At 40.2% G+C, this 26699-nt stretch overlaps 2 protein-coding genes across 3 annotated transcripts in view; one reads left to right on the top strand and one right to left on the bottom strand.

Annotated features, from left to right (window-relative positions):
• Window positions 1-6281, top strand: part of NPC1 (NPC intracellular cholesterol transporter 1) — a 47992-nt gene extending 41711 nt beyond the window's left edge. Inside the window, exons 25-26 of one of the 2 annotated variants that reach the window (XM_033155040.1) lie at window positions 56-106; window positions 5875-6281. In XM_033155040.1, the coding sequence (XP_033010931.1) occupies window positions 56-106; window positions 5875-5879 (56 nt within the window). In that variant the 3' untranslated portion in view covers window positions 5880-6281. Of the gene's footprint in view, window positions 1-55; window positions 675-5874 lie in introns of those variants that run through there. The other variant, XM_033155039.1, reaches the window with a different exon arrangement.
• On the bottom strand, window positions 583-25326 carry RMC1 (regulator of MON1-CCZ1). The gene is made up of 20 exons (XM_033155041.1): window positions 24968-25326; window positions 21854-21930; window positions 20383-20467; window positions 19301-19357; window positions 17389-17475; window positions 16469-16609; window positions 14241-14344; window positions 13332-13421; window positions 13104-13209; window positions 11919-12030; window positions 10732-10776; window positions 9742-9795; window positions 9238-9366; window positions 8818-8924; window positions 7494-7613; window positions 6622-6699; window positions 5167-5271; window positions 4897-4965; window positions 2230-2455; window positions 583-771 (listed from the first exon to the last, which is right to left on the bottom strand). The coding sequence occupies exons 1-20, from the start codon at window positions 25076-25078 to the stop codon at window positions 692-694; spliced, it is 1983 nt and encodes a 660-aa protein (XP_033010932.1). The 5' UTR covers window positions 25079-25326; the 3' UTR covers window positions 583-691.
• Window positions 25327-26699: the final 1373 nt, after the last annotated feature.

The raw sequence follows: 26699 nt of genomic DNA, 5'->3' as shown, positions 1-26699 counted from the left end.
AACCAACTAATTAATTGCTGAAGCTTTTGAGTAACTTTTCCCTTTTCCTTCACAGGACCCTCAGTAAATAAAGCTAAAGCACGTGCAGCACAAGAGAGAAACAAAGGTACAGAGAGAGAGAGACTCTTATTCTTCTAGCCATTTTAAACAAAGTGGTCAGTGGACTCGTTAAATTCTACCTGAAGCCCTCTTCACCATAAGTTTCAGCAAGTTTCTATGACTACTGTCGCACAACTACAAACCACTATTACTGGACAGATTAGAGATCTACCCAAGTAGATGACCAGTAGTTCTGAACAACTTGGACTCAGGAAGTACTGCATATTTCAGTTACAGTGTTACTAAAATTGGATCATAAATTATTATTATTTAATACATTCTAGTTTTTATTCTTGTGAAAGTGTTTCACACAATGAATTTGCTTTCCTGATGAAATCTAAAGTGACATGTATGAGAGTAGATTGCTGACCCACTGACACTACTTTTTAAATGCAAGGCAATGCAATTTGTGGCTCTATTTTTAGGAGAGACAAATGAGCCATTAGTGGAAAAATAATAATATTTTAATAATTTGCCAAAGGGTCTCTGTGTATATATACTTTATTATAAAATAGGAATTTTTGTAGGTCAAAAGTATCAGTACATAAAATGCAATAAATTAAGTTTATACATTTTGTATAGCTTTTCTACTTCAGAAAGCAGTAGGCTTCATTAGTGCTTGGTCTCCAAAAACCTGTTTAAAAAACACAACATGCTCTTCACAGTGTTCTCCTGTAAAACAAACAAAAAAGACTGGAATTAAATCTGAAATGCCTTCCCAGTACAGTACATTATTTAATTTGAACGCAGTTCCTGGGGATTTCTAGACTGGTCAAACAGGACCACTGGTCCAGCACAAGAACACATAGTTCATTAAAAAATAATAATGCACTGAAACTTTGTACAAAGACTTGATTAACTGGAAGTAGTTTAAGTAATATGTATACTGCTGTAGTATGCAAAGTTACTACTATGACAAAACTGGATTCTCAGCACAATCAAAATAACATGCCACTTCAGCCAGAACTAGAACAGTCTCCCTACCCTCCTCTTGTCCAAACTTCAGCACAATTGTCCATGAGACTTTCTTGGCAATATCAGTCACAATATGAAATTAAATTCAGACCAGCAGATTCCCATAAGCCTTGTATTGCCGCAAACACTGGGACATAACTAATCAAATTGAGGGGAAGGATGCATTTCTAAGTTCTTTATCACTGTTATGCTTAAACCCTGCTACTAAGAAATCCACACCATGGTATACATGAAAGAAGGCCTTTCATGATTTGAGTGTGGAGGACTTCCAATGTAAAAATGGTGATATATGTATGCATCTAGGCACCTATACTCTTCCCCGGCCAAGGGAAGTATTCAATTAAGTCATATTCAGAGTACCTCCATTAAAATAAACAAGTTAGCCACGATTAAATCAAATGGGGTTGATGTTGAGTAAAATGTAATCAGATACCAAACAGCTACAGCGAAATAAGTCCTCCTTCCACTTGCACTCTTTTGTCACTCTGACTAAAAGTGAATTCCTAAAACCCAAAACATATAGCAGCAGAATACCCATGTATTAAATGGTCTTTACTACAGTTGTCATTTTCCACATTATACCAGAATCTGTCAAATCAGTATTCAAAATGTAGACACAGTGCCTTTAATTGCAGAAATGATATTTTAAGAGCAAAACAGTACAATTTGTGGTGGGTTATCTTTATTTGAACTCTGTAAATCAGTGCTTTAAACTTCTTAAAAAGCTCGTGTGTTCTAAAAATGTATGGTCTAGACAGCTTACGGAGGGCAGGGGCAACGTACGCAGGTTGTGTATTAATACCTCAACTGTTCAGTTATCTTAATAAACTTGTATGGATATTCACTAAAATGTGGCCAAGCTCCATTTAAATAGCTTAGCCCAGTCCCTAAATTTACTCTATAAACCACAGCAGTTTTTCCAATTTTCTCTTAAGAGGGCTTACTGAAGATATTTACCAGTAAAGCAGATCTGTAACCAACATTGGTAGTAAGTGGCCAAAAGTACAAGAACAGATTGCTGAACCTTGAGTCTATCCCAACTTACTAAGATTTACAAGACACCATCTAGTTTAATAAACTTTTCTATACAAAGGTAAAGGCTGGTTGGGATTATCTGACACACTTCCCTCCCCGCTTTGCAAATGGACACTTTACCTGGAGTGAAGCTAGGGTTTCCACGCAATCGCTGATTTCTCTGCTCAAAGAACCTGAATATGGTATAGAATAGCATCTCATCTTCCGTCTGCTTTGCTGCATCAAGAAACTTTCGAGCAGAAATACTATCATGGCCTCCAATGCCTCTGATGAATCTCAAGGCAGCCAGTACCTGATGTTTGGACAACAAAACTTCCACTATTTCATCATTTGCAGTAGAAAGTCTCTGAAAGCAAAGTGCCTACAATTAGTGGCTGCTGAACTAATGAAAGCCCTAACTCCAACACACGGGGGAATGATCTTGCTATTTATTATGGTGGATGATGAAGTGTTCAGATTGGGCTGCTCATCTTGCAGGAGACTCAGGCAGGAGCAAAGAAGTGTGGGAGGTAGACCCATTTCTCCTTAGTTTTTTTCTCCTGCCTAGGACTAAGCAGTTTGGCTCTCCCAGCTCTCAATGTTTTGTTGACTGCTAGTCAGCTGAGTCCTCTTTAACTACTTTCTTTGTTATTCTTAGTTACTTAGCAATCATCCTCTTCCTTAGTTGTTTATTGGCTACTTTTCCTGTCTTTGTTACTGTTTGGTGTTGGTCCTTTTATGTGTCCTCTGCTGAGGTAAAAAGAAAAAAGCACCATTGTCTCCCTGCTAAACATCTTTCCCTATTCTATGTTCAGTGTTTCACTTCTATTTTTTCATTAATTTCAATCTTTTTTCCTTGTTGTTGGCTGTTGCCAGTGGTTGAGTTGCCTTTTCAACTTTTTTGCGTCACAGGCTGCCTCCTGCAGTGACTGTGCGCTGCTTCCCTAACAGCCACTCTGCGCCTTACTCGCAGCGTCTTTTTGGATCCTTTATTCAATTATCGCTGCTTCTGCAAAGAAAGGAAGGGACAAAGAAAATAAGATTCCAACTCCTTTTTCTCCTGTCCGCTGCAGCGGTGCAAAGGGCTGTTGTGACATGTTTTGCCTGCAATAATAATGGAACCAACAGTCTGCTTCAGTGACTCCGTTTCCTCCCACTAAATTTTCATGGCGTCCTTATGAGTCTCTGCAAGGCTTGGGTGCCTCTCCACATAAAAAAGCGAAACAAAAGTTGAAGCAGCTAAACCCAGCAGGGTCCTCTAATGCTTTTCACTCAAATCACTCTTTCCGCATTAAGGGCCATTGTGTTTTTCCCCAGTGTTGTTGGTAAGGTGTACCCTGTAAACAAACCACCTTCAGAGCAATCCATGACTCAGCCACCCAGCCCCGGCTCAGTTATCTAGTGAGGTTTTACTGCCACCTGCTGGCAATACTAATAATGACATAGCCATGTCCTCTGATTCTGAGCCTGAATTTCAGGGTTTTGCTGATGCCCAATTAGGGTGTAATGAGCAAAGTTCATTGTCACCAATGGGTCAAGGTTTATCAGAAGTTTCGAATGTGAACTTGCCTGCTTCATTAATTGATCAGTTGAAGGATGCCCTTCTTGCCTCGTTATCGCTGGCTAAACACTTCTGTATTTTCCACAAAGACGAGGTTGTGCTTCACACTGATCCCACTTTCATACCAAAAGTACTTTCAAGATTTCATATTTGACAATATTCAACAGGAGTTGGTGCTTCAAACGTTTTGTCCTAATCTGCAGCATCCAAAAGAAAAGGCTTGGCATTCTTTGGATGTGCAGCGGGCTTTGAAGATCTATATCCATCGTACAAAGAACATTAGAACTACAGGTGTCTTGTTTGTGTCTTTTCATACTTCATCTCTGGGAAAGAAAGTTTCTTCTGCCACATTATGCAGATGGCTATGTGCTTGCTTATGAGTCTCTTAAGTTATCTTCTCCATCACATCCACGCTCTACCAGATCAGCTTCTACGTCAGCCGTCTTTGCTGCTAATGCTTCCCTGCTGGATATCTGTAAAGTAGCTACTTTGCACCAGCCAATACTTTCACTAGGCATTACAAGCTAGATCTTTTAGCCTCAAGTGATGCGGCCTTTGGTCACACAGTTCTCCATCAGGTTCTATAGTTAGCTCAACTGCAGTTGGGAATTACTGTGGTATGTCCCAATCCGAACACTTCATCGTCCACCATCATAAATAGGATGAATGATCTTACCTGAATAGTAGATGTATTAGGTGGACAATGACTTATTCGGAACCCTCCCTGTGTGGGTCTGCAGTTGGGTCATTTTCATGAACAGGGTTTATAACTGTATTCATTATATGCCATTATGATTTATTATATGCTTGAGTTTTATTGTGGAGGATTTGTTTTCTTGACATGCAGGTTTTTCCCAATGTTGCTGCACATTACTTTCTTTACTCTTGTTCCTGTTCACGTGTTAGGCAGGGGGAGGTAGGCCTTGTGTTTAATTTAGTTTTAGATTTTTGTCATGATGCTCCTGCTTGGCAAGTTGGAAAAACTGAGGGGAAATGGTCTACCTTCCACAATTCTTTTCTCCTGTCTGAGTCTCATGCAAAAGGAACAGCCCAATCTGAATACTTCATCATCCACCTAATAAATCTACTATTCAAGTAAGACAAATCATCCTTTCTGTACTCTGGGCATGAAGATTATATCTTTACCTTACTTGCAACCTCTGATCGTTTATACTTGTTCATGATTATTTGTTGGTATGTAAGCAGACAAGGAAATCACATGTTAAAGGTTTTCTCTGTGTACTTACCTTTAACATATCCAGGGAGAGCTGATGTGCTGGAGGGTAAATACTCTCCAACGACAGTAACAAGCAGGCCTGAAACAGGAAGTTCAACAGTGTCTCAATACTTCACAATTATGTGTTAAAACCTAAAAGTAGCATGGTTGAAAATAGTGTGAGCCAGAGTCCAGATTCCTGCTATGAAGATACACCTACAAAGTCTGGTGAAAGGGCAGCGTAGAATTAACCAAGAAGCAATGAAAGCCGTATAGTGAAGGACGAAAGAAACTAACTTACCAGAGGTTTTGAATCACTGAGAACATGATACTGCAAGAACTGGTGAAGCATATAGAATAGATTGTGCTGAACAAGGGTTTTGATAACCAGTTCATATAGATAATGCTAAGGAGGCAAGGAAAAAAACTGATTAAACCAGTAGTAACTTGGCAAGTATTAACTACATTGTTATCACCTTAGTTATAGGGGATGAAACAGAAGAAAAGTTAACAACTGAAAAAGGGCACATAGACTTGTACGTGCAGGGTTGTGTGTGTTTTTTTAAAATACTATAATTTTCTGAATTCAGTTCTAGAACTAAGTAGAGCTAAAGGCTACTAGTCTGTATAGCAGAGATGGGGAACCCGTGGCCTTCCAGATGCAAACACCCATCATCCCTGGCCATGCTGATGGGAGTCTGAGTCCAGTCACATGAAGAGGGCCACAGGTTCCCCTTCCCCTGCTCTAAAACTCGTTAGAGATGAACTCTTCAGATAGGTTAGTAAGCTCTTTGGCTGCAGCTCGTCCTACTTCAACCTCTTGGCCAGTGAGAAGAAGGCAGCAGGAACAGATAAAAAGTCTGAACAGAGCAAGGTTGATCCCTTCTCTGCCTATGGATTTTTCTTCAACTTGAGCTAAATTCTTTTCAACTCTATACTTTCTCTGTTGGGAAGGGGTTTACTGGGTTTAAAAATACTCAAACAGATTTTTCTTTTTTCTTTCCTGGAGGTTGAAAGGGAATTGAGACATTTTCTCATGAGCCTGCCCTGTTGATAGTTCCCTAGCATTTGTGGCCTTTGGAACAGGAGGACTGGACAAGCAAATGGAGGTTCAAGTGCCTGGACAGAAGGAGCTGTAGCAGAAAGCAACTTGAAACTCAATACTACCTTTAAGACTAATCCAGCCTACCTAACACTATTGGGTGAGCAGAGCTCTCCATATGAAGGAGGGTAATGCAGTGTATGATAGGTGGTGGCAAACGACTGGACTTTCTCCAACTGTATGGGTGCATGTACATGAACTAGAAACCTTACACTGAAAGATGCCAACACAAGGGCTCAAAATTAGCACACTTACAAAGGCTCATTTCCAATCCTGAATATTTGACTAAGCAAACACTCCAGCGTTTCAGAAGGGAAAATATGTAGCTTTGATCCCAATACAACTGTTCATTACTAGCCCAAACTCTCCACAATGCTATTCATCATATTTATACTTAGTTGATATCTATAAGTTGCTCTGTCACCTCAAATCACCTCTAAAACTTCATATATAATTACATGCAAACTAATGCAACGGTTCTGTAAAAGAATGTGGAATGTATATAAGGGGAATGAGCACATTTTAATTTTACTTAATAAATAAACAGCTTTAATATTTCAAAAATTGGTAACTAGTGTGCAGTCTACAAATAGTTAACAGATAACCGGGATAGCGAATCATAATCTTATATAACGAGACATTTTAAGTTTTTACCTGAACAGCTATCTGGAATTGGTTGAGTGAGCGAATATACTCCATTAAGACAGCTATAGTGAACTTGTGAGGTGCTTCCTAAACAGGAAAAGGAGAATTTACTAAAGGAGATGCTTCAATGCCAATAAAGAATCTGTTTAAATCAGGAGTCAGTTTTTTGGTCTGTGGACTCATTTCTACCTTTGAGAAAGTGTCACAAAATATCTACCATGGGGGGACGGGGGGGGGGGAATGTGTCCCATTCATGACCATCATCAGTCACAAAAAACATTACAGAAGTCAAACTGGTAAGCCTAGAAGGTAAGTAACTTGCCCAAGAGGCAGTACAACAAGGCAGAAGTGGGGTCTGAGCCCCAGAAAATAATCTCGCTCTCTGTCAACCAACGTCCTCTCTCTCACCCCACCTGCAGTCATAGTCCTTTCTTCCCATGGCCCCCATCGACTCAATTTTTGTCCTTGAATCTATGGCACACAGGTACAGAAGTCCTCTCTGCTCTTCAACTAGTGAAAAGGTTGGCTATCGTTTTAGGAATGATGTGGACATGGGCAGTAAAAGCCCAGTGAGAAACAACAAGCAGCCAGAGGAGCACTACAGACCAGGGAGACTACCTGTCAGATAAAAAATATATTTGGTGCAGCATGGAGAAGACAGCATGTGGCGGGGGAACATGATAAGGACCCCCAGGTTTAAAGTGTCTGATTGACAGCTATTCAGACTTTCTTCCTGCTTCAGAGAGACTGACAAATTACTTTCTGTTTACCACAACAGTATTAGCTACTGTCGGCTGTGACTAATACTTGCCTCCCTTTGAACTAACATATGAAGACCTATGAAGTTAAATCAGCATGCTGGTGTGTCTACATCAACCAACCTTTTTTTCAGTAAAGACAGACAAAACATGCGTATACATGTCTGACTGATCAATAACTGCCTGGGTACGAACTGGCCGTTTGGGAGGTGGATTGCTTCTGCTCTGTCCAGTTTCTAGTGCCTGAAAAATACCAGAAAATATTTTGAGATATAACATATTGAGGACTGATAACACTTACTAATTTTATACTTTGACACCTAGATACATTGGGTTGTATTTGACAAAGTCATACTTGAGTAGACCCACTGAAATTATTGAATTTAAGTAATGTTTATTAACTTCAATCCGTCTACTCAAAAGTGACTTAGTCAGCTACCATGCCTTACTTGGTAATGGATTCCACTGACTAACCAAAATCCATGTTTATGTCTCGTGCGCCTCCTCCATGAGTGGTCTGGAGGGTGGGAACATGAGAACGGGCCTTTTCTGTAGTGGCTCCTAGTCTGTGGAATGCTTTCTTCCAGGGGTGCTCACCTGGCACCTTCATTACGTATCTTTAGGCACCAAGTGGAAATGTTTCTCTATAACAGAGCTTTTGGCTGATTAAACGATCTATCGCCTTTAAATATGTTTGTGGGAGGGGGGTTATTGGTTTGTTTCTGGTTTTTTGTTACAAAATGAGAAAACAAAAGATGTATTTTTATGTAGCGAACTGGCCTGTGATCTTCAAAGAAAGGAAGGTATACAAAATAAGTAAGATCAGGATTAAACCAGAACTATAACTTTAATCAAAATGGCAATGCCTTCAAATACATAAGAATATAAGAGCCTGCTGGATCAGACCAATGGCTGTCCTGTTCTCACAGTGGCCAACCAGATGCCCATGGGAAACCCGCATGCCGGACCTGAGTACAAAAGTACTTTTCCCTCCTGCAGATCCCAGCAACAGGTACTCAGAAACATACTGTCTCCAACTGTGGAGGCAGAGCATAGTCATTATGGGTAGCAGACAATGATAGCCTTTTCCTCATGAATTTGTCTAATCATATTTTAAAACCATCCAAGTTGTTGGCCATCACTGCCTCTTATGGGAGTATGTTCCAAAGCCTAACTATGCACTGCCTGGAGAAGTACTTTCTTTTATCTGTCCTGAATCACCCAACATTCAGCTTCACTGGGTTTGGTCTGGGATTATTCCCCCCCCCCCCAATTAAAAATTTACTAGTTCCTTTTTTAGGGATTGCAGTGATCATATTTGAGCATTAGTTACTTTTCATTATGAATTACAGATTTGATCACTGTCAAATCAGTGATCAAAGATTATTGCTAAACAGAAACAGTATATACAAGTCCCATGACAAAGAAAATGATGTTCATAACTTGCCATGTTGTAAGTCTGCTCTGCTTCCAAGTATTTCTTATATTCATGATTGAGTTTGTCAAAAACTGTAGCAACCACGCTCAATGATCCTCCGTCTGGTTCACTTAACACTGCAACAAAAAATACACACGACAAAATTAGTGGCAGGAAACACTGGTATATTAAATTCTGCAAATACCTCTGAAAATTAGTATCTTTATTTATGCATCGCTCTGAACCACATTTCATACTATAATAAACTAGCTAGTAGTCACCATAATATAGTTACTTTTAAATCTTCTTATGCTAACTAGAGGCCAGATAACTGATACTTTAGGTACTTAATATGGGAATGGCATATTGTGCAAGAGAGTGCTTTTAGAATTAACTTCTTACAAAGTTTTTCAAAAGAACAGCTCCTGGAAACTGGAAGCAAAATCTTACTCTGAGAACACACAGAAAGAATAACCATCTTGCAATCTTTTCTCTGAAGAAGAAAATCCATTAGTTTTCCTTTGTCTGGTAAGAGATTTACTATAGGCTCCAGTTTCACTTGCAGATTCCAGAGGTAACCTGGAAAAAAAAACAACCAACAGCAAATGCTTTTTCAAAAGGAATCTAAACTTACAACGGTAATATGAACCACTTCCAAGCAAGACTTTACATATAGCATCTTTGTCCTTATGTCATGCTTGTACAAACAAACTCTAACATCAGACCAAAACATTCCCTTACAACCACATTATGATACTATACTACATTAGAAGTTACTGATTCATAACTAGTTCTTCATTGAGTCAGATATTTCACCAACCCACTTGAGTGTGGTTTTTTAATATCTTAAATATGAGGATAGAACATACTTGGTTTTTCTTATTTTTTAAAAAGATAGCATTGTAATTACACAAACTGATGAAAACAGAAGAGCTCTGACAACTTCAGACATACCTTCGCTTGCACTGATGATAATATCAGGCTGAAAGACAATCCAGGATGAAGAATCTAAATGTTAAACAAAACTCCACAGAAATGTATTGGCCTTAGTGTCTCTATAAGGTCTCAGGGGTCTACAAAGTCACTTCATGGCCCCTTTTAGATGCTGCCAAAATTACTATTACTATTAGAATTGCTATTTGTCAAAATTGGGAAATGAGAACACCGTCCATGACAGAATGGCTAACAAAATCTGAAACACAGTATGTATGGTTAGGCTGACATATATGAAGAGAGGGTAGACAACTAGATAATATCTTCATTGAGAAATGGAGCCATTTTATAATGTGCGTGAATAATAAGGTATAGAAGAAAGTAAACCCATTTGTGCTACTCTGAATTTTGTGACATTAATTTGTTATGCTTGTGTGTACAGTGGTACCTCGGGTTAAGAACTTAATTCGTTCCAGAGGTCCGTTCCTAACCTGAAACTGTTCTTAACCTGAGGTAACACTTTAGCTAATGGGGCCTCCCACTGCCGCGGCATGATTTCTGTTCTCATCCTGAGGTAAAGTTCTTAACCCGAGGTACTATTTCTGGGTTAGCAGAATTTGTAACCTGAAGCGTCTGTAACCTGAGGTACCACTGTATGTGTATATATATATATATAAATCTTTTCCTGTATGTTCAGCTCTAGATATCCCATTACTCTATTTTTATTCTATTTTCTTTGGCATATGTTATTATATTTGATTCATAAGGCTGGGGAAATAAGACTGAGCACACTTAACTGGGCATAAACCCAACTGAATGACCAAGTAAAGTAGCATAGGACTGTGTTGCATGCCAAATAGTGCAATTTTATTCTCTTCAAAGTTTCAGTGCACTATTGCAATATTTTTCAATTCTGCTCCCTTCAGATATAAAATCAACATGTTTATCATACAAGAGAGAGAAAAGAATCTGGCGTTCAGTTCCAGAACAAAACAAACTGTTGAAGGATACAGAGTTTACAGGGAACTGGCAACTGACTGGTTACAGAAGCTGGACCTGCACATGAAGAAAGAGATTGTATCAATTACTCATGATCCTGAAGAGATTAATTTGTTTTGATGAAGATTGACAGTAGTAATTTACTCCATATCAATATACCTTGAGGAGTTACAAATATGGTATAGGAAAATTAGGCCCAGAGGTTATTGTAATATTTAAAACGCAATAAATTTATAAAAAAATATTTATATATAAAATAAATAATTGCTCATTAGCATTTACTGATGAATCAGCTACAGTACTAAGTCCTTTATAGACAACACATAGGTTGACTATTTGTTGCACAGGGTCCCCAATACCTTCCCTCAAGGGATCGTGCTTGTTTTAGAGCTATAGGCATATTTAGAGTTCTGGGTGGAATCTGGAGAAAGTGCCATGAAATGATGGTTAAGGAGCAGCACCACTCCTCCTCTCCGGTGTACCATGTTGTGACCCAAATGTCAAAACAGAGCCTGCAGAGACAGGGCTTGCATAAGGGCAGAAACAGACATCCATATGACACTGGATGGAGAAGGTTATTTGCCAGGTGGTTTAAAGCTCCCAGCACCTGGTCTTCACACTTTCCCTTGATACTTTGACTACACTCACTTGTGGGTGAAGGCACATGGTGGGGAAGTGACCGACAAGGGGTTTCTCAGTACATTTTCATACAGCTCACTCAATTTTCCATCCATCCTTGTATAAGGATCAGAAAGTGAAGACTCTAGCCAACTTCAGAGGGCCAGTCTTCATTTTCCAAATCCCGTTCAAATTGACAGCTGAACATGAAATTTTCAGTGTTTCACATGAAGCTGAAGACTACTCTGGTGTAGAGACACAGGCTGCTTAAAAGGTGCATTGGGGGGGGGGAGGGCAAACACAAGGAGGGGAAGCTTCTGAGCAAGGTCAGCCCACCTGCTAGCTCTCTCCAGGCAATGACAGCCAACGGCTGCCTAGAGATGATACTGTTTCTTCCCGTGAACAAGATATTTGAAACATTTAGCAAAAATTAAACAATATTATTCCTTAGTTATTAAATAAAATGGAACCCAAGTGATAGATGCACAGTCAAATGTTACATTTTCCAGTATCTCTTTCTTTAGATCTCTCTACCAACTAGATTTCCAAGCTAGTTAAACAGAAAACAAAAGACCCCCTACCTGCCACAGGAATCTGATAGGGTTGTATAGATCGTGCTGGAAGTACAAGCTGGTGAAGGATAACTGTGCCATCAGATTCTCCTTTGAGTCTGATATCAAATATAATAGAGGTCTAAAATTGACACAAAGAAATAAGTTCCCTTGTGATGCACATCAAAACTAGTTCATACGTATATGGAAAAGTGCAAAAATGGTGGAGTAGCCTTGTCAGACTTCTGATATGAGGTGTGGAGGACCTTCAAGGGCCAACTGCTAACAGAGAGTGGGACCATAGCCAAAACTCACATACAGCCCATTTACAATCAGACCACATGCACATACTTAAATGCATGTCAGAATTACAACTTGTCCATTTAACGACCCTAGAAAAATCACTCTCAGTGCTGCCAGTAACCAACTGCCTTTTGCCTAAACTCACACATGAAGTTATACTCGTAATAGGTCAACATGCATACAATCTCGTTCACCCATTTCCCCCAAACACTGAGCACAGCTATTTCACATGCAGGCTCCCTTTTGCCTCTCCTTTCCTCACCCCTCTTGTTCTCTTAGTTTAAGAGGACTTCTCCCCAGTTTCATCACACCACAATATGCAGTTATTGATTTACTTCTCTTCCGTCCTCCTCCATCATTCTACGGTATGATAACTAATTACACACATTTGTTTTTAAATTAATCCACTAGTGACACATGGTGGTGTGCTTTATTCCTATACTATCAACAGCCATCCAGCACTGGAGTAGCAAAGGCAGGGTGGAGCCTCTGGAACAGTGGAAGTTCTGTTGTGCTAGTGGAATTCTTTTTGCACATGTGGCTGAAGGTATCTAGATCTCACCATGCTCTGCCTTCACAGCTGGGAGGCAGCAATGCTTTTGAACACCAGTTCCTGGAAAGCACAGGAGGGCTGAGGGCTCTTGTGCTTGAAGCCTGTTTGCTGCTTTCTCACAGGCATCTGGTTGGCCACTGTAAGAAAAGGATGCTGGACTAGAAGGGCCAGCAGGCTCTTCCTACACTCTTAAAAGATTTGTCATGCCCTACACAGCTACAACTTTCACATAACTTTATTCTTTTATATAATGAATGATCTTAACAATCTGAAGCACAAGCAGGCAAAGGAAGATAAAATGGAAGGATTCCGCTGTTAATGTTTAATATGACAAATAAAACCACAGGGGAAAGTAGTACCTCAGTATCCTGATGATGAACTACCACCAAGTTGTCCACAACATTTAGTGCAAACTTGCCAGTCCTGTATAACTTCAATATATGCAACTTCTTGCAGGAGCCTTCTCTATGGTACATTTAAGCATGGAGAAACAGAGAGCGTATTATTATCAAGAGCATTGATTTTATTATTATTATTATTATTCTTTAATCTTAACAATCAAAATTATAAATAACAGACAAACTTGCCTTGGTAAGTGATAAAGAACTACTTCAGCTCCTGTGCTGTTGGATGTCCTTGAGTGATGTCTCAAGTACAGAACATAAAGTTGCCCATATCTAAGGAGATAAAATTATTCTATTTTGTATGAACTCATGAGCAAATTTCAAAGAAAAGGGTATGGATGGATTTCTAAGGTCTTTCTTGACAGCCATCATAATTTACAATACTGTATATTGATAATGCTTCTAAATAAAGGCTCACAATTCCATAAATGGAATCCATCACAGCAGAATCATTATTTCCTTTGGGGAAGACTTAAAAGTTTCCTTAATCCCTGCACTGAAATTAATAGAGAATTAATTTTTAAAAGGTGCCAATCCATGGAACTAAGGATAGGTGCAATTCAAAGTTGCATAGAATGGACCAGTATTTTTCAAGTTGAAAGGATAAGGAAATTTAATGATTCTGGGCTGAAAAGATGAAATGCATTCTTGCCTGTAGTAACCAAATATAGTAAATATAGGGAGTAAATATAGTATAGTAAATATAGGGAAGATTGGGCCAGGGTCTTTGCCTGTCTCAGGCAGTTCTTTTTAGGGGGGGGGGGGAAATCCATTTTAAAGTGTCCAAGAGGGGACTCTTTGAATTCAAAACAAACTAGGATTCAGTAACTTGCTCTGTGGTGTACATTTTAAGTTTCTTATTTCCTTTGCTCACTGAAATAAGTGGACTTAGAAAGTGGCTGTTATGTGTAGCTATTTCACATCCTCTCTTAGGAAACAGAATATTGCATTGGGTCTCTCAGTTCACTGTAGAGAAAACCAATTGCTTAGTAAGAAAGAAAGAAAAGTAAGAGATATTAAGGGCAACATGTCCACATCTTAGAACATAAATCTAAAGGGAGGGGAAACCCCCCCCCCCACAATAATACTTACATTGTAGCCATAGCAATATCTCTTTCAGAAAGGCTCAGTTTGGAAGCCTTTGGAGCTGCAGGTAATTCAATTTCAAACTTGGACAGCTTTGACATAGTTCCACCCTAGAAGAAAGCATGTTGAAAATGTTGCATATAATACTAATTCTATGTGGTTCCTCTTATGGTTTTCATAAAAATTATCCCAGCCTACAATATTCTCTCACGGAGCGTGCCCAGTACCAAGCAGTAAAATGAAGTTTTCAATTTGCAATTTTAAATTTGCAACTTAATATTATATTCCAGTTGATTTTAATGATCCACAAAAATAGGTTTATGATTGGGTGAACTGTTCATTAAATAACTAACCTATCCAAGGCATCCACTTCGCTACTTAATATTCCAGCATTAACATTTAAGTAAGCTAGCACAAACTGAAGCTAGAAAATGTCCAAGGTACTTTGTCATCTAAAAATATTCTGCTGGCTCTGAATCTGCCCCCCCCCCTTCAGTCTGTTCTCAAAATTAATTTGCAGCTGTGACCTGCACTACTAAATCAACTTTCAAAAACCTCATCTTTGGGGAAAAGGAAATTAAGACATGGGGTTAAAACAAAAGTTATACATTATGATTGACTTCTGACATAACATGTTTTACTGGAGACTTTTCCTTTGAAATCTTGACAACATAAAAAAAAATCTACAGGTGAAAGCAGGTGCTGAATAGAATGTGGGTTTTTCATAAATTCTGTGGACAGATGGTAGAAGTGGAGATTCACTGCAGCTCCATGATGCTTCCAAGTTCCAACACACACACACACACACACACACACGCACCCTCCTCACAAAACTGCCTTCCAGATACTGTATTTTCCATAAGGCACACCTGACTGTAAGACGCAACTAGTTTTTAGAGGAGGAAAACAAGAAAAAAATTATTCTGAATTAAATGTTGTACTAACTAAACTATTTAACAAACTACCAGTATATCAGAATAATATTTCAACAACGTAAAGTGAATAGCAGTCAACGGTGGCATTAAGAACCACCATCACTGTCATTAACAAATAAGGAGAGACTTTATCCCCTAGTAAGGGGGGCAGGCAATGGAAATATATGAGCTTCCCACATTGAGTCCCTTAGATCTAATGACTGTATGGTGGGGACCTACACAATTATTTTAATAAAGGCAAAAGAAGTGGGACTTTCTTCATTTTTGTTCATTGCAGAGAGCTCTGGGGGCTTTCATATGAGGGAGGAATGAGGGAGAAATCTAATTCAATTTCCATTTAAAGTCAAACCTACCTACTGGTAATTCACATCTTCCCCAAATGTTCATCTTGATGCTGCCACCTCCTCCTCCTCTGTATTAATAAATGCTTCCGAAATTTCATGGAGGGAAGACTGGGGTGTGGAGTCAGGAAGGGAGGGAGGGAGGCTTGGGAAGGAAGCTGCACGCTTCCATCATAAGCCTCTGCAGGGATCACTCTCCTCCCATGGAGGCTTGGGAGGCAAGCTGCGCGCCAGCCAGCCATCTGGCAGGCGTGCAGGGAAAGGGGAAGCAGCAAAGGGACAGGAGCCGCTTACACGGGTGTAAGCGGCTGTTGCCTGGTTTTGCTGCTCCAAATCGAGCAGCAAAGGAAGCAGAGCCCAAGCCCTGCTGTGTAGCTGTCTTTAAAGCAGCAATGGGACAGCAAAGCTGTTGCCCAGCTTTGCTGCTCTAAACCGAGCCGCGGAGGAGGGAAGGAGGCGGAGCCCTGCTGCGTGGCTCTCTTTAAAGCAGCAATGGGACAGGAGCCGCTTACACAGGTGTAAGCGGCTGTTGCTAGGCTTTGCTGCTCTAAACTGAGTCGCAGAGGAGGGAAGGAGGCGGAGCCCTGGCTCCCGCCCGTCCCTCCTCCAAGCAGCATTCGCTTCATAAGACGCACAGACATTTCCCCTTACTTTTTAGGAGAAAAAAGTGTGCCTTATGAAGCGAAAAATACGGTAAACCATTTGCTGACCAGGGCATACAAACAGCACCTCCAAGTGCCATGTAAAACATAAAAAGGTAAAGGTAAAGGTAAAGGTATCCCTGACCGTAAAACATAGCCAAGCTTAAAACCAAAAGAAGTAGGAAAGGTGTATATATCTGGGAGCAAAGGAAAGGCAAGGGAATGTAATGAAATGCAGCATAGTTTTAAAAAGCTCTCTGAGCAGCTAAGTAAAGCAATGTGGATGATAACACTGGACACTCAAATACTACTATTACCTTAAAATAGAACGGCTGTAGAACATTTCCAAGAACTGTGGTAGACAGAAGAATTACGGAACTCTCAGGACAGTACATGTACCAGTTTACATTGATATTCTGACTCTTCAAAAGTTTTAAAGTTCGCTTCTCTGGTAACACCTGAAGACAAACAAAATCCAGTATATTTCAAAATGCAATATATTTTACAGTTGCTAATCCTAAGAAATATTGAAATTTGCTCTAGGTGGGCAGACAGCATGTGCAGAATCTGGTTGTCAAAACTTCCGAGTGGTGTAATAAATAATAAAATATAATAATAATAATAATAATAATAATAATAATAATAATAATAATAATTTATTATTTATAACCCACCCATCTGGCTGGGTTTCCCCAGCCACTCTGGGCGGCTTCCAACCGAATATTAAAAACACAATACACAGCATCAAACATTAAAAACTTCCCTAAACAGGGCCACCTTCAGATGTCAGGTGTGTATCAAAGTGGAATCAGGTAACACTGATTCTTCAAGCAGCTGCACTGGCTCCTGATATGCTACTGAAGCCAATTAGAGGTACTGACATTATGATATAAAGCCCTGATGCAAATACTTTAAGGAGAGCCTCTCCCAACATCCATCACCTCAAGTCTTGCGATCTGGAGGGGAAGCTCTTCTTGTGGTCCCACTAACTGCTTAGAATTGGGAGCACTGCTGATAGGACTTTCCTGCAGTATTGTATTAGAATATTCATTTCCTTCTTCACCAATATGGGATTACTTAAGTGTGGAAAGGAAAATTTAAATTTCAAAAGCCAAACACGAAATTACAGGATTTAGTTCATCTGGCACTGAAATGCCACTTGGCCTTTAAAACACAGCAAATATGGCAGAACAATGTAACAGACTTTAAAAAAAAGAAATCAGATTGTTTTTCTTACCTGATAAAATTCAATTCCCTGATCTGTTATGAAGACTATTTCTGCAGAGCCTGTCCAGCAGAATCCTAAAATGTTGGCATTCTTGGTCTTTAACAGCAAACAACATTCAGTTGAAATAGGCAAATATGCATACAAGTTCACTTAAGGCAGAATTATCATGGGTCTCCCGTTCTAGTTTACATGTTTCAGTTCCAGCAGTAAATCGAGAAAGGAGTGCCCCAAGTTCAAGAGTGTCACAAGTGCCTTGATGTGCAAGTAAAGCTTCCAAGCAAATATGAATCCTCATTGACAATATTTTATCATATACATTCTGCATGTTTGTCACTATGCAAATACAGGTATTATATTATCACATACTCTTGTCAAGCATCCTAAAGCTTAGTTTAAAATAAAGAAATATGAAACTAAACTTAGAATCTCATCCTATGCATGCATACTCAAAGCAAATTCTAAGTTCATTGCAACATTTCAAAATAAGCTTTCAAATGCAATTGAAATATTCAGTGAAGATTTGTAGCAGTTATACTGTAAAACAGGACATCTGATAACATGGCTATCTCATCACCCTCTCACACATGTTAAGCAAAGGCATCCAATATCAGTCATGCCAATCATTACGTTGTATCTGTTACTTGTATCTGTAACTATCTGTGTTAGATGTTACTCATAATGATCCATTCCAAGTGACTAGAAGCATGGTGAAAAATGGACAAAGCAAAATTAATCTGAATTAATTCTAATCCCCTGAGTTGTCAGGGGATTTAAATATTCTGCATCTGTTACTAGGTTTAAGAAATATATATAATAACAGGAGAAAGTTTGTTGCATGCTATTCACCCTGCCCATTAAGGATCACACAGGAAGCAATAGGCTTAAACTACAAAAGATTGACTGGAGTATTAGAAAACACCAACAAGCAGTCTTGAGGTTTTCAGGAAAAGTTGGCCAGCTGTGTGTCAGAGACACCGGAATCACAGAATAGTCTGTCTTCTTGTGTACTTTTGCACAAAGGTGAGGAACTTCATCATCATCAACAACAACAACAACAACATAAAGCTGCTGTACTGGACTCTTTCACAGTTACTCTAAAAGCTGCTTCACATAATTATAATTTATCACATGGATGTAGGTTCTATGAAAGAAATTGCATGTACCCAAGCACAGTTCAGACTACCCTCTCCATGCATTCAAGAACAAATGATGAAGAGACATGGGACAGCATGAGCTAGCATAGCTGTTTGTGCAGAGTTAGTGGTTTCCTGAATCCACTCAAGCAGGTAAATTACAAAACTGGATTTTGGAGAAATATGGGAAGAACTGATTCATATCACTATGAACATCAGCACAGTGAGCTAGCTTTTTCAAGTGCTTCCACTTGAAAAGTGCTTCCACTGAATAAATGTTTCTGCACTACAATCTTATGAAGTGGCTGAGTACTTTTCAAAATTGATTATAAGCAAGAGAGGTTCCTAAAAAAGCAGAAGGGCTCTGCCTCTTGAAAGAGGAACTGTTCATTATATATGCTTGGGCCTTCTTTGTTACTTGCTACTGCTTGTTCAAGAACAGATTTGGGGATTTTAATACTTCCAAGTATGAAATCTGATCCACTTAAATTAACAAGCTTTCTCCTCCTCACCTCCCAATGTTCATAATTGTAAAATGAGAGCCACTGGCTAAACCTTGCTGATGGTCAACATTATTTTTAAAGGCAAGAATTTTGGTGATGGTGGGCAACTAGAACCTAAAGCATTCTGAAGAACTACAATAGCAGCATAAAAGTGAGATGACTCCATTGTGCATTTTGAAACTTTTTTTATGAACCAGCAAACTGAAGGTTAATGGAGGTTACAATATTTTAAAGATTTAACTTAGTTAACTTAACTAAGTTAACTTAGTATTTGTTTAAATGTACCTTGCATTCTTGAGTATATTCTATTTGTGGGATGTCTGGAATGAAGTTCAGAAAGTCCTGGAACAACAAGAAAAGCACCAATTAAGAAACACATAGGTTGAAACCACACTGTTTTAATTGGCTTAGGCACACCTAACTGTATAGAGTAAGACTATTAATATACTTGAATCTCTCTTCTTCGTAAATTAAGACAAACATCTAAGAGCTTCTTTTCTGTTTTAATATCCCACTTTCCACCTAAATGCTCTCCAATCTTTAATTGGCCATGGAATGCAATACTGTTCAAGACACTGCAGAAATGTAAAGGAGAAAATTATTTCCAGACAAATGTAATGGTGAGTCATAATACTGTCATAATTCAATCTCTTGCCTCCAGAGCTGTAGCTGCACTCAGGGTAAGCTAATAGTAAATATATTAAAACAAAAGAAAAGGCAGAAACCCTGCAGAGAACCCATTACAAGACATCAGCCACCAAGGACAAAAGAAATGGCTATAAACACTCCCACATGTCCCTAGACAGAGGTTTAAATATAATAAAGAAATAAAACCCAAGAGGCTCAATTCAATCAAGTTTCTTTAATCTTCCTTTCCCCAATTACAGTGGTATCTGAAGAAGTGTGCATGCACACGAAAGCTCATACCAAGAACAAACTCAGTTGGTCTCTAAGGTGCTACTGGAAAGAATTTTCTATTTTGTTTTTACTATGGCAGACCAACACGGCTACCCACCTGTAAGTGGTACCTCAGTTTAAGAACAGTCCAGTTTAAGAAAGATTTGGTTTACAAACTCTGCAAAACCAGAAATAGTGTCTTGGTTTGAGAACTTTACCTCTGTCTAAGAACAGAATCCTAATGGTGGAAGGGCACCGGCGGTGGGAGGCCTCATTAGGGAAAGCGTGCCTTGGTTTAAGAATGTTTTTGGTTTAAGAACGGACTTCCGGAACAGATTAAGTTCATAAACCGAGCTACCACTGTACTTCTAAGCCACAGTGACCGTATTAACATTATCAGCTACTCTATTAGTCTAGATTTCATTGTGCTTGACTATCTGGGTTGTTTTTTTAAACTTGCAATTTCTTACCACATTCTTTGATGTTCTCTGGACAGCCAATATCTTGTTGCCCAAAGAAAATTTGATGCACTTCACTTCCCCTTTGTCTTCCATTCTATAAAACAATAAATTGCCAGAGGAGATAATTTATGGCCACTTTACACAGCAAACCTATACATGTTTTTCAGAAGCAAGTTTGATTGCATGCAGTGGGCATTGCTCCTAGTTATGCCAGGAGGCCAAAAATCAAAGCACAAAATAGATAATTGAATACTAGCAACATGCCTGCCATTATAGCAGGTTGGAAAGCATGTATGTCTGTGCTGAGGGAGGTCCTCTATACTACCAAGGTCCCAGGACACATACACAGCCCTCCCTGCTGTCACAAATTCCTTGTTAATGAGTGCTGGACTTGCCCAGTATTGTGGATAAAATGTATTATTATTATTATTATTATTATTATTATTATTATTATTATTATTATTTAATTAAATTTCTATATTGCCCTTCATCTGAGGATCACAGGGTGGTTGACAATATAAAAACAGAAAAATATATACCACAGTAACAAACAAAAACAATAACCTCCCACACACTAGCCGACCCTTCTATCGTGTCTACCACAGTGATTTATTTTTCTTAAAGGAATGAATGGCAAGAGAAAGTAAAGGGACGCTCTTAAGGCAACCATCGGGAAAGGGGTTTAAACCAAGTCTTGCCCCTGCTCACCCTGGGGTCTGAGGGAGGGAAAAACCAAGACATCTGCTATATTGAAACAAATAGCATTCTTTATTCAGGGGGACTTTTGGAGGATGCTTCTTTGTTTGTTTAAGTTTTGCACAAAGTTTATTAACCAATAAAAGTAATTTGAATTTGGTCAGTCTTAAGACCAAAAGGCAAGGACTTCCTGACCCCTCTATACTGTAAGCCGATCACTGAGACTGCTTTCTGGCAGGCAAAGCACCATCCCTAAATTTCAGGAGCTCTTCGCACTATGAATGTGGTGCTAATATTTATATTTCTGATGTTTTAATCTATGTTTTAAATGCTGTATTTTTGTGTTTTCTTTTTCACTGTAAACCACTTTGAGACATATACTGGAAGTCAGGATGTAAATCCCTTAAATAAATGGCCAGATTATGTTTCACCTCAACTGTAGAAGCTTAAGAGTGCTTATCTGGTCCTATAATTCAAAGGAACTCCTGAGAAGTGAGCTAGCCAGGATGACAAAGATAACGAACCCACAGCTTTATGCTATGATGATTCCAAATATGTCACAATCTAAAAGCAGACAGCCAGAGTAGGCTGTATACATTTCTAAAAATGTTGTAAGTCTTGTGTATTAAATGAAACACAAGTGGCCCTAACTAGTCACACAAATCAGCATTTTCAAAGAAGCATTCAGTTTTGTATCAAGGTAGAATCTTAGAGACCGCAACTAAAACCCAACTCCAGGCTATCAAGAGATTAAGCAGCACACTCTGTTTTAGAGCACACTTACCTGAATGAGATGGGATTGCGGTCTTCCAAGCCTTTAACTACGACCCCAGTAGCTCCACCAGATCGAACAGCAAAAACCTAAGTAATTAAAAAGTTAATATCCAGATTTAGGTTCATTCTAGTGGAGGGTTCTTAACTCACTGTGGTCAGTGACTGAAATAAATCAATTCATTCATTCATTCATTCATTCATTCATGGTTCTTAACCTCGGGTTCATGGATGGGCTTCACGGGGTCAATGAACTGGGGGGGGGGGAAGCTTGATGCAGAATTTGTGTATACCGGTATATGTTTATGTGCATTTTTCTGAGGAGGGGGTCGATAGCTTTTATCAGATTCTCAAAGGGACCCATGACGCTAACAACGTTAAGAACCACTGCTCTAGAAACTTTCAAAGATAAACATCAGATTTTCTAATTATCCATTTCTAACTATCAATGTAGTTTAATTTAATGCATTACTCATTTAAAAAACTGGTTTAACTATTTTATTTAAAATATAAAGGACCAGTTCTCATTATTTTCTCTAAATGTCAACAGTTGCAGTTCCTTCTTGGCCACTTGCATGCTGCTCATGGGTCCTCCCCAGCTAGGGCAATGTGAGGCTTGTTTCCAATGACTTCTCCCTACTGATAAATACTAGGTTAGAATATGTCAGTTGCATAATTCATTCTGACCTGATACCACTCCCAAAGATTGTGCAAAAGTTGCAACTCAACTGTTGGTGGCCTCGGGCAAGTGGTGGCATATAAATTTGTACAAGCTGCCAGTGAGCTTATGAACCCGAAATAAGGAGCTCACTGGCAGCCAGAAGTCACATGCATCTCAGAGATCACATCTCCTAAAATACGCTTATCTGCCTGCTAAGACAAGGCTGTGCTCCAAGTTCCTGTTCAGGTAAAGCTGGATGGAATGAGGGGCAGTGTGCTTTCAGTAGCTGCTCAAGTTTCGCAGCTTCCTTTGCCTCATTAAGGGAATTACCCAAGTGCTTTAGCTAGTGAGGACAAGGAAATGGGTTGGCAAGAGTGAAAGTGGAATGGTTTTCTACAGTAATTTTGTTAGTACTTACTTGGATGTATTTTATGCCTGGACACATTTAGAAAGGCAGGATAGAGAAGGTTTAAACAAACAATATGCTTATTGGAAAAGTTCACTGATAACCAGACTGTGCACAAAAAGCTGTAACAACTTCCATAATCAGGAACAGCTAAAAAGGGTGCTTCTGAGATTGTGAAAATTTGTGTCAAATGTACTTTTGGTTCAACAACTGCAGGCACACACAGTCAAATGTGCTTTGCAACAGTTCGCACATGGGAGAATTTTTTTGTTTTGTTTAGTCCAATTACCAGCAGAAGGATGTTACAGCACATTATCTGTTTAAACAGACCAAAGAGATGATGTCAAAGCTACAGTGCGGCAAACACAGGCTTTGATGTAAAATTTCAGATTCCCAGTTGTCTTCAAGACCAAGCTCACATGAAGCCAGTTCAAGAAACTTAAGCAATCACATGGAGAATCTGCAACAAAGAGATCACATGAAAGCAAACACTAATTAAATTAGTGTTTCAGACATGTGATTGTCACTAGAAGTAGTTTTATTTTTCAAGAAAAATATTGCAAATTATATCCATTTTGGCTCTTGCATTAAGAAAAGGGATAGAATTTTCTCTCATAGGTTATTTATGGCACCTTTAAAAAACTGATTCAAGAAAACTATCTCTGCTAGCAAATTGAAGTGCTGACGGTAAACTCATGGTAGGTGCAGAGATTGTGGAACGGACAACCAATTTGGCCTTCACCTTTCTGCCCATAGCATGATTTGTGTTCTATTAGTAAACAAGCAAACTGTCTATATGATTTAACAATGTGGACATCCCAACCAGGCAAAGCAAGTACTAATTCCAGAGAGCCAGAAGAACACCCAAAAAAGCCAATGCTCAGAACAGAGAGGGAACTGAACATTAAACATTTTTGTAGAACTAAAAACATCAGTAAGGGCAGTTTCCCCACATCCTAAGACACAATGAGCTGCACCTGCTGAACTTCCCCTTCTTTGCAACTATTAAAAGAAGTTCCTTGTTCCACCTGGTCATTTTACAGATACAAACATTTCACAAGATAATAGGCGCTGCTGCCCAACATCCAATCTTCTTACTGGTTACATTACTTCAAACATCTTGCAGGAACCATTTTTCCGTAAAAAGAAAAGCAACCATCCTACAACCAAGTTGGAGAGCCTTGCTGCAGCTCCAAAGGCCTGCCTACAGCACTAAATCTCTTTCACTGAGAAGACTCTGGATCATATTAATTCTCAGGGCTGTTTTCGTGACTGAGTTGTTATGTGTGTTACTTAATAAATTTTTATGGACTCATAACTTTTTTCTGTGTATATATTTGCTATTGTTTTATTTAGTTGCTCCCCACTCTGGGATTAAACTATGTGATGATGATCGTGTTATAAATATACATCATCATCAGTATTTACAGAAGCCACCCATTCCAGTAGATCTGAATTCTAGCAGTGGCTTTCAACAGCTGAATCCGGATTTGCAAGTGGATGGCATATACCCTTCTAAGATGGTCCACAAAGCACCATTCTTTCCAAGGAAGGCAAAGAGAAATTCATCGGATTATTTAAAAAAAAAAAAAAGACCACAGGCTTCCTGCACATTTAAATAGGTTTTTTCTTAAATTTCACCTACCACGCTTTTACCTCTCATCCCTGCATTAAAAATCCCACCTGCGGAGCAACTGTTGAGAGCTACAGGAGAGCCCTTTCCCCCCCGCCCTTTCATTACATTGAGTCAACCGTGGGGGAAACAAGGCACGAAGATGGGCCCACACTGCGGGGGGAAGAGAGTGGCAAGAGAAGCTCTGGTGCTATAGACTGCAGCTGCAGCTGGGGTTTTTTTGAAGGGCGGGTCGGTCTGGGAAAGTTGGGAGGCTCCTGCCTTTGCTGTTGCCGCCTAGGCGCCTGCTATCCCGGGGATGGCGGCGCCAGCGAGCGCGTGACCGGCCGGTTCCACGGGGGCAGGCGCGGGAGGGAGGGAGGGAGGGAACGGGCTGCCCGGCGGGTTCCGCCCCTTCCCTCGGCCCTGAGCCCCCCGCCTTCCTCACCTGCTTATTGGCCTCGTCGAAGAAGACGCAGTTCACGGGACTCGCCTTCTCGAAGTGCACGGGCCGCGCGCACAGCGCCAAGTAGTAGTCCTGGTCGGCGGCCGTCGCCATGGCAGCGGGAGGAGAAGGGTCCCTCGGCGCTAAGCAACCGCCTCTCGCCGCGCTTCGGGCCTTTCCGCGCCGCTTCCTCTCACTGCCCCCCTCAAACCCGCTTCCCACACAACGAGCCGGTTCGTGGTGGATGTGGCTTTTCCTCCTCCTCTGGGCGGCCGCACAAGCGCTTCCCGGTTAGGCGGCTCTTGCGCATGACGAGAGAGCTGCCGGCGGCCCTTAAAGGCGCAGGACGACGCGGCAAAGACGCCGCTATAGGCCGCTTGCCTGGAAATGTCGCTCTGCTCTTCCCACCAGCAGAAAGGGAGGAGGGGAGGGGATGAAAAGAAAATTATTGCTATTCTTTTGTAAAAATTTGTACGCCGCCCTATACCAGCAGGTCTCAGAACGGTAACAAAATAAATTCACAGTATAGAAACAAAAAATACACGATAAAAATAAAAGCAAAGACCACCCAGCAGAGCATCTGATCAGATCGGGCCGGCATTTCCGCTTCTCCCGGTGGCCAAGCAGGCTCTGAGGCGACTCTCTGCAACTGGCCTTGTCGTGCCACCCAGAGGTTGGGCGATCTGCCCCCCCCCCGCTGGTGTCGAGCTGAGGGGTCGTCACAGCAGGAGCACTAGCAGCGTCATGCCTTAAGGTTGCCCCCTGTCCCTTATAATAAGCGACTGTCCCTTATTCCAAGGGCAAATGCTGCTATTCCTGAATCGCTTCCTCCTCCTCCTCCTCCTCCGCTGAGCTCAGCTCCTCCCTCCCGTCTCCACCGTTGCCTCCCTCCTGCGTGTCCGCGTTCTCTCTTTCCTTTCCCTACTAGGATGCGGCAGCTATTGCTGCTTGGGTCCTCGTTGCTTTTACGTGCTTCCCTGACCCTGTTCCTTTATAGAGGGGGTAGGGTGGGTATTGCAAACCTATTATTTGAGTACCAAGGAAACCCCCTCCCCCCAAAAAACAACCCTACCACCCAGACTATTTAAAGTGCTTTAAATGTGTACTGCAGATGAGGACTCAAAACTCCCTTCCAAGAAGCTGTCACAGTCCTAAATTCACTTTCAACTTGTTCCTTCGAAAATAAGTCCCAATTAAGTTCAGTTGAATTTACTTTCAAATACAGAGGGTGGAAGCCTTAAAACAGTTGCTTTTACAGTATTTATTTAAATAAACTGATGCAAAATATTGTATAAAGGGGACAGGTCCAAAAATAAAGCACACATGGTAACCCTAGTGGTTAGATGAACTTATCTGACTATGATGCATGCGTGTGAATGTCAAAACAAAATAAAAAATTCCTTCCAGTAGCACCTTAGAGACCAACTAAGTTTGTTCTTGGTCTCTAAGGTGCTACTTAGTTGGTCTCTAAGGTGCTACTGGAAGGATTATTTATTTATTTATTTTGTTTTGACTATGGCAGACCAACACGGCTACCTACCTGTAACTGTGTATGAATGTGTGTGGCATTAGCAGCCTCATGGAAAAGGATGCTGGAGGCAAAGCTCTCTGAGGAAGAGAAACAGAATTTGTTGCTATATTCTCCTCTTTCTTTTTATCTGGTTTCCACATTTACCATTCTTCTGACCAACAGAAATTCAGCAGGTGGGGAGAATGTGAATCATTGAAATTTAAT

This window comes from Lacerta agilis, chromosome 7 (genome assembly GCF_009819535.1).
Source record: "Lacerta agilis isolate rLacAgi1 chromosome 7, rLacAgi1.pri, whole genome shotgun sequence".
In the NCBI taxonomy this organism is placed as follows: Eukaryota; Metazoa; Chordata; class Lepidosauria; order Squamata; family Lacertidae; genus Lacerta; species Lacerta agilis.
The sequence above is the reverse complement of the archived record's forward strand: the minus strand, read 5'-3'. Positions and strand labels throughout refer to the sequence as shown.